The 13,036-nt window shown below is 44.4% G+C and overlaps 1 protein-coding gene across 1 annotated transcript in view; it reads right to left on the reverse strand.

Moving 5' to 3' along the window:
- The window catches only part of LanB1 (laminin subunit beta-1), a 51,174-nt gene that overhangs the window by 18,589 nt on the left and 19,549 nt on the right, over positions 1-13,036 (reverse strand). Inside the window, 9 exon segments of the mRNA XM_089552055.1 lie at positions 1,028-1,259; positions 1,571-1,714; positions 3,019-3,211; positions 5,159-5,286; positions 5,385-5,505; positions 7,359-7,517; positions 8,498-8,716; positions 11,776-11,882; positions 12,482-12,661. Of these exon segments, the coding sequence (XP_089408181.1) occupies positions 1,028-1,259; positions 1,571-1,714; positions 3,019-3,211; positions 5,159-5,286; positions 5,385-5,505; positions 7,359-7,517; positions 8,498-8,716; positions 11,776-11,882; positions 12,482-12,661 (1,483 nt within the window).

Here is a 13,036-nt window from a genome sequence, read left to right on the forward strand (position 1 = left end):
AAGGCCATGCAGCCGACCTGTTTTTACGCACGAAAAGTAATGAAAGAGTGTCGTTAGGATGAGCTCCACTGGCAAGGGCACAGTGTGCAGTTCGATATATCAAATTATCGGCAAAACTATAGTTCAATACACTGCACAACTTTCCTGTACTTTTACGCATCATTTTCAAGGGGATGATCAGTTTGTTCAATATATCCAGGCTCGACTGTATTTTTTTCTGCTAAGGCCTTTTCATTTCTCTTTTGCATGGCATTTTAGCTTTGTATACCAGCTGCCATTTACCATTATTCTATGCATACTAGTTATTACCTTACATATTTGCATTTTTGCAAACACTGTTCTTGTGTATTAGTACAGGAGACCTCACATAGAATTTTTTTTTAGCCTCGAGTTCAACATCCTGTGTGTGCAAGCTATGTATAAAGTCTGTATGTTTCTTTTAAAATAATACTGAAAAGTGAAATTATGTCTTAGTGAAGTCTTTCCATGACTGTTTTTTTGCATGTATGCCAGTAAAAGAACCAAAATTCACGGTCGCAGACAGTAATTGCACAATCTACCTTCCACAATCAAAACTCTACTTTCGTACCTACGGCCTTCTCAGTGACACATCCGTGACAAAAAATGCACTGTTCTGAACAGAATTTAACAGAGAGCAACATCTGACACCTACATGGAAACTGAATCACAAGTAAGCCTCCGACAGGTACTGTCGGAATCAAAAGTTGTGCGTACTACATACATATGTGGCTTATTGCTTTTGGAACGCCTTTCGGTGTTCTCAGCAAACAGAAGTGCTCCGAATCAAAATGAATGAGCTGACAGGTCTCTAGATGAAAACAGTGAACTATTTTACCAGTACAGATAGAAAATGTTGCTGAAAAGTGGTACGGCAATGCAGCCTAACCAGAGTTTGCATAGTATACACCAATTTTGCTCCCAACAGTATGTGTAAAAAACTTTCAGAGGTGTCAGAAGAAAGGTGAAAAATCACCGCACAGCTCACTGTTCCCCGCCAGAAACTCACCTGTCGCAGTGTGGTCCCGTGGTGAAGTCCCGGCACTGAATGCAGTGTCCCGTCCTCGAGTCGCATGTGTCGGCATGGCCATGGCAGTCACAGCGCTGGCAGCTGGGGTAGTTCCAGTATCCCGGCTGGCACTCATCGCACTGACGGCCGTAGGTGTTGGGCCGGCATTTGCACTGGCCCGTCTGGGCATCACAGAAGTTGTCCAGGGAACCAATACCATTGCAGTCACAGGCTGCAAGCAAGCACCTTTCAGGACTCTCTCCTAGTCGCAATTTGACTTTTCTCAAAAGCATGATCTGTGAAGCTTTACCAAAACACACTACTAAACAGAATACCAATAGTCCTTGCCACACATCCCAAGCAGCACAGTTAATCGGCCCAATATTGGTCCTTTATATGACCGGTTTTTGCCAACAGATTTCCTAGTATTGGGCCAATTAGCTGTGCTTCTAGGAATCTGTACACAAGGCCTATAGAGGAGAATGCATAAGTGCTGAAAAAAATAAAAGCAAGCGTCTTTAGTCGAAAAGCCAAAGCCCTTACGCCTGCAGCCTCCAGGTCCGAAGCCGTACGTTCCGGGGGCGCAACGGTCGCAGCTGCGGCCCACCACGTTGGCCTTGCACTGGCACTGTCCACCCAGTGTGTTGCACACACTACTGTGTGAGCCCTGCGGGTCACATCTGCAGTCTGGAAATAAAGAATGAACAAAAACTTACTGACCCCCTCCCAATGCGCAAAGAAGGTGTAAGCATTAAACATTTGGCAGCTGGTAGCTAAGCTAGACATCTGGCACACTGATAAGAAGCTTGGCCACGCTACATCTGACGTCCCTTCTACACTCCCGTTACAACTCCCCAACCATGTGCTCCTCCGCGTTTCAAGTGGTTCAGGTATCAAGTTCCTAGTTTGCAGGGTCTGTCACTTCCAACCTTCCTTCGCACAACTCCCATGGCTTTAGATGCAAACAAGATATCAATAAATTTACTCTACCAAACCAGTCAGATGTCACCTTAATAGTTTTGTACTAAACAGTCACTTGTACAGCCAGGAGAGGAAGCGTGTGTTTGGCAAACAGAAGGTGAAGACCTGGGTGCCTGTGAGACATAATGTTTACCAAGACACAAGGCAATCAGCTTGATTAATTCAGCTGGCTGTAAAGTTTTGAAGTGTTCACTATATCCAAAGTATAATTTCTTTGATATGAATCTCAAGGGGTCCCCAAAAATATTCATACCATGAGAAATCTGTGCCATCTAAAGCGAAAAAAACTTGTATACGAATGCACCGACACAGATTTGTTTACAGCTGAAAATATTTATTTGTGGCCGTGTGGTCACTGCTCACTGTTCACAGAGTGTACCACACAAATGGCATTCACAATGCGGTGAGGTATGGGCTGCATGCTACCACTCAGTCACGACTTTGGCAATGTGCGATCCGAGCACCATCGTTCACCATCGTTCAACTGGAGATTGCACGTCTGCAATGTGCGAGCAATGCCCAGTGCTTGAGAGTGGCGTCGTGGATTGTGCATTCATATCATTTGTAGTGGCATATGACAGTGTTCGGAACAGCAAATATTCTGCACATTGTACACAAGGCACTCTGGCTAGGAAATTTTAGTCATTTGTATCATTCCGAAATTCATATCACTGAGATTCTACTGTACTGAGAGTTATGCAAACATTTCAGCAGAATAAGATTCAATGCTAACAGTTTTCTTTCTAATGTCAACCACTTCCATTTCGTGACTGCACTCTAAATGATAATCACACTTTACAAAACCCTTGATGATCACTCGTAACCAGACAGACCTCTCCTTTATTCATTAAAGTCTCTCTCTTGATGACCACTGAAGGTAGGATAGGTCTGACAAACCAAAACTAATACACCAGCACACTCAGGCCATCACATGTCTATGCCAACTCCACTTAGCAAAGAGCTTCAGCATAATAAGAGCCTAATGTGGCACACATTACTGGCTCGCTTACCTTGAGCTCCTTGGAAGACGTAGAAGCCAATGCTGTAGAGATACTTCTTACAAATATCGGGAAGAGTGCCACCTCTTCGGACAGCGTAAAATGCCTGGCCACATCGGAAACGTTCGAATTCGTCCCTTCTGTACTCATTTGCTGGCGTTCCGTGGAAGAATGGAATGGCATTTATGTCGGGCATAAGCACCATCTGCAAGAGCAGGCCATGTGCGTTAGATCCACTGATGAAAATCAGACACGCATTTCAAACACTGTGAGACATGGCAGTTCAGGTGGGCTGCAATTAGCAAATCGGAGGTCAAACTTTTTTTCAAGTCTATTGTATAGCGCACTATGTAGACATGACTGACATACTGAATACTGCTGCTGAGAAGAGAAATGGCTGCTCAGTTTTGGCAATGTTCATACAGTAAAGCCAGGATATGTCGTACCCAGATGTTTTGAATCCTTGGCTATATCAAACACAGGTTATCGACTTCAAAATCCTTTGTAAAAGCATATAGGAACGTTATGCAGTACATAAAACTACAATTTCGCCGATAGTTAGATATATCAAACAGCGTACCGCACCCATGCCCTTCTCCTAGTGAAGCTCTCTGACCACTTTTTCCACGCAGACATGGGTTGGCGGCCTTGAGCACCTGCCGTCAGCACTAGCACTGTCATACCAAGTGCTTGATGGTGGCCTTCGATCTCATATCCATTTTTCACACCGCGTTGCTGCCATGAGGTGACACCAACCTAACTAAAGCCCAGCTGCAGCCTTCGCCCGGTGTGAATCGCTCACTTTGATGCCGGAGGCGTTGCGGAAACCAACTGCACCCTAATTTTAATATGTGATTATAATTACATTGATAGAGTACTCATAACAGGATCAGACATCTTATGATATGCAGTTGCTGGTTCTAAAGCGCTATCTACTGCGGCTTCGATGCGAAGCAGGTTGGTGCCACCCAGCCGGACACGCAGGCGGACAGCACGTCACTGCAAGAAGTGCGTCACTAGCGTGAGTGCAATGTATTTTTGCTTGTAGGTAACAGATAAGCTTATCTATTGCCATTTTTCTATGCATCGAATTATCAACAGATCTAACTATTTCGAAAGCCCCTTCGAGTTTGATATATCTGGCTTCAGTTCTATATAGTAGTGCTGCAAACCCTTGATATACTGAACTTGCCTAATTCGAACATCCGGTTGTTCGAACTGATGCTTGCTCCTGTCAACATCAAGAGCATTTGAAAAGCTCCTTTTAATACAAACAAATTTCCAGACCCTTTGGAATATGCATTATTGACAATCAATTGGACTATTGAATGGAGCAAATAATGTTCGCAGAAGCAGCGCTTTTGTGAACTTGTTAGTCTGACAAGCTTTCCACTGCTTCCTTCTGCTCTTTTTCTTTTGTTTTTAATTTTCTGTGCACACTGTTTGTGAATTTGAATACAAAATTGACTGCTTTCGGGGATTAAGGGGGGACATGGGTCTTAGATCATTTTTTTTATTTACAGACCAAATGCAATGAAACTGCACAGACTTATTCAGTTTTTTCTGCTGATTTCAAATATGCAATGTTTATTTCTAGGCTAATTAGTTCCTTAGATATTATATATATATCATGCTATTGTCTGCTGAAACAATAGAAAAGAAATGGGCCACAAGAAATTTAATTTTAATGTGTGGGTAGATACTACAATGTGTGAGGAATGCAACGCTGGAAGCAGTTTTCAGTTTTTTGTCCATGTGGACAAATAAGTCTGTGCAGTTTCATTGCATTTGGTCTGTAAATAAAAAAAAATGCTCTAAGACCCATGTCCCCCCTTAAACTACATTTTTGTCACTCTGTTCTGCGGCACTAGCACTACATATTAAGAATGCAACCAAATCTGACTATACTGTATTATTTGTCTTTGCTGCTTTAAACTGATTTTTTATCATCTGCCATTTACGGGAGGTCCCGATATATTCACCAACTCGGGGACCTTGTTCTGTATGTAACCTATGTAACGGTCCCTAACATGATGCAATGAATTTGATCCGATTTGATAAGCTTCTATCAGGAAAGCGTCGCAGGTTTTTCATATCGGTATGTCCCTCACCTCCAGATCCACATGACTAAGTTCCCAAGCTTCAGACTTACCGAGTCGATTAAAATCGATGCCGAAGGCGTGTCAACCTCACGATCGTACTGCTTGAATGTCACTCGCACCTTGTAGTGCTTGCCCCTTTCCAAGCAGACAGGGGGAGCGACGACGACGTATCGGTCACCTGTCGAGAACAGGGCACAAAAGATGTAAAGCAGTTCCTAGGACTCCTGAAATGCTGCCTCCTCGTCAAAAGTTACCGTGCAGAAAAGATCAACTTGCCTGCGGGGAACCTGATGACTTGGCGGTCATCTTGAGGGATGGCATTGGCACAGGGGCCATTGGGATCGACTGGTCCCGGTCTGTCCACAGTCACAATAGCCTCTTCCCAGCCTTGGCGAAGCTGAAAGTGAACAGCCATGCCTTGAAGTATATGACTCCATCCCTCTTAATGCGAAGGCCATCGAGAAGTTGCGTTGATTTTGCATGAAACATTATTATCAGTGCTATGGGACTTGTCTCGGAAAGAAGAAACAGACAGGAAGAAAACTGCGAGTATGATCTTTTTTTTTTATGATGGATGTTTCTTCCAGACCCCTCGTATACAAGTGAATAATTAAATTCCCACTCAGTTCCATTCCTTAAATCTGGTATATTATGTCTCATAGTTCAGTCATAGCATTATGTATGCTGCCATTAACAACTTGCACTTGACCTAGCACTATGTTTGCATTCAAGGGATATTTTTAACAGTTCTGGTCACTTTTACCAAGATTATTAACATGACTAAGACACCTAGTTTCTCCCGATTTCATAAAAAATTACATCTCAGCATGTTTCGCGGAAGTGTGTTAGCAGTCATATTCTCAGGCTTTGATACTACTCTTGTTACTAGAGGCAAAAAAACTGTGGCACTCCGATTAAAGTCTTGTGAGAGAACCGACGTTTTGGTGCTGACTCAGCACCTTCTTCAGGACTGACTGATTGGAAGCAAGCGATGCACTTTTAACCTAACTCCTGTTATAGACATCAGTTGGAATGACAATATGATGGAAAAAAGGCTGATTTGCCTTATTCGCCCAAATACAATATGAGGAGGGAGATATTGACCGCAGGAGATCTTTAAAATCAATATTGCTATCGTTATAACGCAATCTCAAACAGTTGAAGCCAACCATAGCCTGTGCTCCCTCCCAAGGAATGCAGAAGCCATGCTAAAATATGCAAGCAATAGATATGTCAACATTATTTTAAAGGGCAATGCTTCAGATGCACGTGCCACAATCAAGAGAGCAAAGCCTCCGATATGTTAATGTCCGCATCCTCCCATGCAGCAGCAGTCACCATCACTAGGCGCCGCTGATTGGTGTTTTGAGCTGCCCAGTGCTGAGCCCATTCGCCCTTCTTTCCTTTCCCTACTCCACTCAATTCTTTCACTGCCTCCTCTTCCTCAATGACCTGCACCACTTTTCCATATCCGCAGCAATCTTCTCCTCTGCACTTACTCACCACGCATTCTGCCCATTGATCAATGAAAAGCTGGCTTCTCCTAACGGTCGCAAGCCCGGTGGTGAAGATAGCTTTAGCTACCTTCAAGAGCGAAAAAAAATTTGAACTGCACATCACTTAACCTAAACTCATTTTCGCTGGTGGTCGTTTCTGTGAGAAAGCGGTAAGTACCATATGAGAGCAAACCTCTTGCAACTCCTGGAGCGTGCGTCACGCCGAACTTCTGAGCTACACAACCATTGTCAGTTCGGTTTCCAGGCTAGTCAGCCGGGCCGCATATGACTCTAGAAGGCAGGATGGTAGTATGCCATTTCGTTGCTTTAGATGCTCATTTGCGAAATACTTTTTTTGGCCTGCAAGAGCCTCGAATTGGGGGGGGGGGGGGGGGGGGTCTTATACTCAAAGTTGAAGCTGACTTCAATGTGGTACCCAGCACCTCCACCACACTGTAAAGTACTTGTTAATGAAGGGCGCTTTAATACCAGGCAGGCGGGAGGCATCATGCTATCCACCAACTGGCAATACGATACAAGCACATCATGACAGGAATGGGCCAAATCACAACCATAAGTCGGGAACAGTGCTGCACTTGAAATTGGCAGCACCTGGATTGCCTTGATAGCTTTCCAAGTCTAAGAGAGAAAGAATGTAGGGTAGTGTAATCGACCAAAAACAGAGAGTATCCGATTGATCCAAGAAGGTTTACTGCGAGCAAAATGTCCCTGCACATAGTGCCATTTCACTTACCTTGGGTTCGTAACGGAAGACAATGTGGTAGTCCATGGAGGTAGGAATATCAGGAACGTCAAACTCCAGATAAGAGTCTTGGTGGACTTGCATGAAGCCCAGTCCAGTCCAGGATGATTCCCGCTCAGAGTAGGGTTCCCGTACCAGCACTTGGCAGTCCTGCAAAGCAAAATCTCACGTTTGTTTTGTTTGACATCACAAACCACGCAGTCCATAAGAAACAAGATCTAAAAACGCCACAGTGATCTTAAGGGGGGAGCCTGGTCTTGAAAAGAAAATTTTATTAATGGAGTCACAGGTAAGAAATCTTCAGGAATATGTATTTTTGTGTGCCGATTCTAAATATGTCATTTAATTTCAAGTAAAACAATTCCTTGAGCACTTATGTAATTTTTATGCATGCATTTTGGAAGAGCTTTGAAAAAATTTATTGCACGAAACTCGCTGAAATGTATGCCATTGGGTTCTCTTGCACCAAGGAATGCAATAAGGGTAAAATTATCATCCTGGCTGTCATAGAACGAGTTATGGGGTACTGAAGCTGCCACTTCAGAAACGGGAATACATATTTTTCTTCTCATTTCAGAAGCGACAACTTCAAAACCCTATAACTTAAGTTCTATGATAGGTAGGAAGACAATTTTACCCTTATTGCATTCCTTTGTGTCAAGAGAACCCAATGGCATACATTTCAGCGAGTTTCGTGCAATAATTTTTTTCAAAGCTCTTCCCAAAATACATGAATAAAAATTACATAAGTGCTCAAGGAATTGCTTTACATGAAATTAAATGACATATTTAGAATCGGCACATAAAAATACACCTTCCCTGAAGATTTCTTAACTGTGACTCCATTAATAATTTTTTTTTTTTTTTAAGACCAGGGCTCCCCTCTTAACTGTGGTATGATCCGCAACACCTGGCCACTTCATTTTGACAGGTCAGTGAAACATGTCTCGGATGTCTCCTAGCATTAACACTGGCAGGAGGTGATATCTGTGTTGCCAGGAAGCATGTGGTACAGTTATTAGAGGCACGAAATCTGGTGTCCATCGCCCTTCATCGTGCATTCGGTCGCAGTCACGTTGTACGAAAGCATTGTGTTTGTATCAAATTTCTAATACAAAAAAAGAAAGTACTCACGGGCTAGCCTTGGCCAGTTCAGCCTCATGGACCATGAAGTCGAGGTTGCCAACAAAGAAGCCAGTCTCGGGCTGGTCGCAGCGACGGCCTTGGACACTAGGCCGGCATCGGCACTGGCCCGTAATCACGTCGCAGCTATTCTCATAAGCGCCACCGGGGTCACAGTCGCACGGCTTGCATCCATCGTCGTCGTGGCTCAGTCCCCAGAACTCAGGCTGTCCAGAGTGGAAGAAAGTAAAAAAAAAAGAAATCAAACATATTTTTTATACCTCACTACAGGTACTCTACTTCCTACCCTGCAGTTAGTAAAAAAAAAAAAAAAAAACAATTTTTTTTTTTTACTCACTGCAGGGTAGGAAGTGGAGTACCTTGCTGCTTAAACAAACAGCTGCACACTACAAAACCCGAAGCGAGGCTAAAGTCAAAGACTTCATCTGGGACCACCAAAACAATGAACAGTACAGGCTTTCTGAGTTCGTAAAATTTAAGAGAGCTTTGGTAAGCAGTAGGTAGAATCTGTAAATGCGATCCTACCGTGAAAGCACAAATGGTTCTTGGTGATCAATAACTTCAAGTAGAAGCAAGCACTCGCACTGCTTTTAAGCAGCAAATTCTGAACTGGCACAGACTAGGCATGATGTCCTCAGCATTAACTTTCCTCTCGGCATATATTATTCAAAAGTCACTCTTAAACTATAGTGTAGAAATAACCAGAAAATTTGTAACTTTGTGCAAAAAGTTTGTTTCCTCCCACATTGCTCACAACTTTACTGCCTCTTTTGTGCCTCAAGCAGAAGGGATAGCTCAAGTAAATAGCGCTTGCTGTCTGCTTAACCATCTTACTAGAGGAACTGAAGTACACCCAAATGGGCCCAGCAACTTAAAGCCTGACAGATGAAAGGAATGGAGTGAAAGAGTGCACTAGATGAGCACAGTTTCCAAAATTCCCGTTTCAAACTTCATAACCACATTTATTTTCATTTTCTCACACTGTCAATGACTAGCCCATACAGGACCCTATCGAGGTAAACACTGATTGCCAGCTCAAAGTGGACTCCAAAAATTTACTGCTGGACTTAAAAAAAATTTGGTCATGTGATAACTTGTGACATGGTCACAAGGGCAAAACCTGAAGCAATCAACGACATACTGTAGCGTCAATCTACATTTTTTGCTCACGCCATTTTCTTTGAGACCACAACCCATCTCTGCGTAACTGGAGTGAAGTGTTGTCATTCCAAGCAGGAACAGAGAATAATACAGTTGAATCCCGCCACAACGAAATCGGCGGGGCGTACGAAAAATTTCGCTGTCGCGGAATTTCGTTGTCGAGAAATTACAGACTAGTCCGGCTGATCCCGGGCTGGCGTTGCATATGTCTCCTCGCCCAACGCCGCCTCTCCTCCTCTCTTCTCGCTCAATGACGCCTCTCCTCCTCCTCCTCTTCTCGCTCAACGCCGCCTCTCCTCCTCCTCTTCTCCGTTCCTTCTTTCACCACCTCCTCTACTTGCCTCCTCCCCCACATCGTTTCGAGAGCCGTCGGGCCTCATCGCATCTGCTCCGCTGCGTGCTACCACGGCGCTCTCGCGGGCTTGCTGCCGCCGGCCTGGCGTTGCATATAAGTCAATGCTCACGCGCGCTCCAACGAAACGTCTTGATACTGCTACTCGGGGTTCAACAGACCCCTGCGATGACAAACCGCCGGCTGTAAGCCGCCCTAGGCTAATATCGCAGTTGGCTGCGTCACCTTCTTGTGTTGAGCTGAAGTGCCCGACGCAAGTGCCTTGCCGATGTTTTCTTTGCTCTTCAGTATCGTTGATAACGAACTCGGCGCGATGTCAAAATCTGCGGCAATAATCGACTTCTTCCCGCTTTCTGCTTCGGCGATAATACGCGCTTTTTCTCTAGCGAAAGAAATTTCCGCTTCTTCGCTGGCGGCGACATCCTAGGAATTCAGCAGAGCAGAGACGCGACGAGACCACGCTAAACGGTGCACACACAAAGGAAGAAATGGTGAAGCGGAGTGGGCTTCTTCCTGCACTCTCGCGTTTTCCTTTTTTTTTTTTTCTCCGACAGGACACGAAGCTCCGCCCACCGATGGCTCTGCCCACCGGTCCACACAGACTGCCTGAAACGCGTTCGGTGCCTAGCAGACAACGCGGCCACGGAGGACGCGGCCCGAAGACGCTAGCAGATGGCGTGCGCTGGCGCATTTTACACGCGCTTTCGAGGAGCCCCTCTTCGCTTGGAGGCCGCGAACGCTTACCAGCCAACACCGCTAGCAAGTGATCATGACGCGCTTTCGTGCTTGACAGGAAACCGCGAGCACCATGACAGCGAGCTACATCAATCGAAGAAGCCCAGCAAAGAGCCAATGAGCGGGGCGTGACGTCACTTCAAAAATCACGTGGGCATCTGGAGGAAAAAAAAAAGCACACGAGGGTGTGCGCGAGGAGGATGTGCGATTGAGTGCGCATACCCCCCCCCCCCCCCCCCCCCCAACAGTCTGCGATGCAAAAAAAATTAACGGCGGGAACGGGAAAGTCGCTCTTCAGCACTGAACTTCTGAAGAAAGACAAGACGGAGGGGCCACTCACCCGCGAAAATTCGCAAAAAAAATTCGTAGAAGCGAACACGTGCTCGCAAAGTACTTCGTTTTTGAGGAAATTTTAATACATTAAGTCCTATGGGGGTTTCACGGGGCATACAAATTACTTCGTTGTGGCGGAAATTTCGTTGAAGCGGCGTTCGTTGTACCGGGATTCAACTGTAACATGTTTCTTTTTATCTTGCTCACTTATGCAACATTAAGCTTGTGCATGGACTGCTTAGCCCTGCAAAGAAATGGCAAATCACAAAAAATGACACCGTGGTGGTTACAACACCGTGCACTCCTATAGTGAATAAGGAAAAGCCTCAAATATAATTTTGTCACGTAATTTTGAGGTCAACTATATGTCAAAACAAACATTTTTGTCATCGGAATTAAGTTTGTGCTCTATTTTATGCAACATGCTAAAGTACAGTACTCATTTGAATGCATTTTCGCATGATTTCATGAGGAAGTTGGGCAGCTATTACATTGCAAAACAGAATGCTGAAAAAATGCCTAGAGTAACAATAAGTCTAAAAAAAAGGCAACTGAAATGCTTAAAGCCAGACAAGAGGCCAAGAACTCCACGATCGAAGACCCGCTTGCGTAATAAGTGTCTAGTTGTCTCCAAAAAGATAAGTTAAGCGCATCAGCAAAAATGAGCAGCTGAACTTGTCTCACCAGACACTGGTTGCAGTCGCGGCCAATAACGTTGCGCTTGCAGGTGCATTCGCCCGTGTAGACGTTGCATCCGTTGTCTACTGTTCCAAGGTCATGGCAGCTGCATGCTGGATGTAAACATGCGCCATTTTAACTTTTAAGCAACGATACATGGTATACTTTTTATGCATTAATACATGAACAAGCCGGCCTCGTTTTTTTTTTACAGCAAGAGCTGTTAACGGCACGATTCCCGGTTTCACAGCGTCATTGGTGTAACATGAAGGAGAAAAGAGGAGCACAGAGGAGCGGCATTGTTCGCCATGCTACGGAATTGTGCCGTCCTCTGTGTGGAGTCGAGGGAACTAGTGCTTGCACCTTATATAATGTTAATGATGGGAATGACCTTCTCTGCTGCTATCACAGCAACAAGAAGGCCTGCTATTTTGTTTCCTTTTTGTAATTGTTTAGCTTTTTTTTCTCTCAGCCTGGAGCAATAGCTTGATCATTAGTAAAGTTTGTTTTTATGATTATACTGTTGCTTCAAATAGACTGTACGAGCAGGGAATTTAAAAAATAACTGACCATAATAGCCTAATCACGAGCACAGAAACACAAAAGACACGATGGAACTTGAGAGTCTACTCAAAATATCCAACTTCAAATTCAGCATGGCTGCATCACAAAAGTTCTAGAAAAGTCAAGCTTGTGAGAAAATAGTTCTTACGCTCGCAGCCATCGGGGTTAGCTGCCTGGAAGTTGAAGAAGTTCTTTTTACAGCGGTCGCAACGACGAGATTCTACATTCTTCTTGCAGTGGCAATGACCAGCAACGAGCCCCGAAGCAGGGTCATCCTGGGGGTCACAAACACCTTCGTCCAAGGAGCCACGAGGGTCACAGTCACATGCTGGAAAAAAAATTAATACATGGAATGGAGAGGACAGAAAAATGGAATGTCTAACTGGAAAATGTTACAGTTTCAATGCTCCTCAGTTGACTCCCTTTAAATTTCCATGACCTTGACCTATGTAGTAAGGCTATGCCCCCTATGCTTTTTTCAGAGTTTCAGTGCCTACAATCAAGATCACTGGTGATTCTGACCAGTGTCACCAAAAGAATCAGAAAAGTTTTACTAGAACACTTAAATACGACCAAAACGTATCATGAGATTAAGCTGGAAATGAGAAGACCTTGCCTTATAGTGTGAAAGCCAAGCACTGTAATATCAAAGAAACGAGGTTTCTTGAACTTTAACTTGGCATTGAAAATCACATAAAACAAG

The sequence above is a fragment of the Amblyomma mixtum genome, chromosome 7 (assembly GCF_055824585.1).
Source record: "Amblyomma mixtum isolate Tamu chromosome 7, ASM5582458v1, whole genome shotgun sequence".
Taxonomy (NCBI): domain Eukaryota; kingdom Metazoa; phylum Arthropoda; class Arachnida; order Ixodida; family Ixodidae; genus Amblyomma; species Amblyomma mixtum.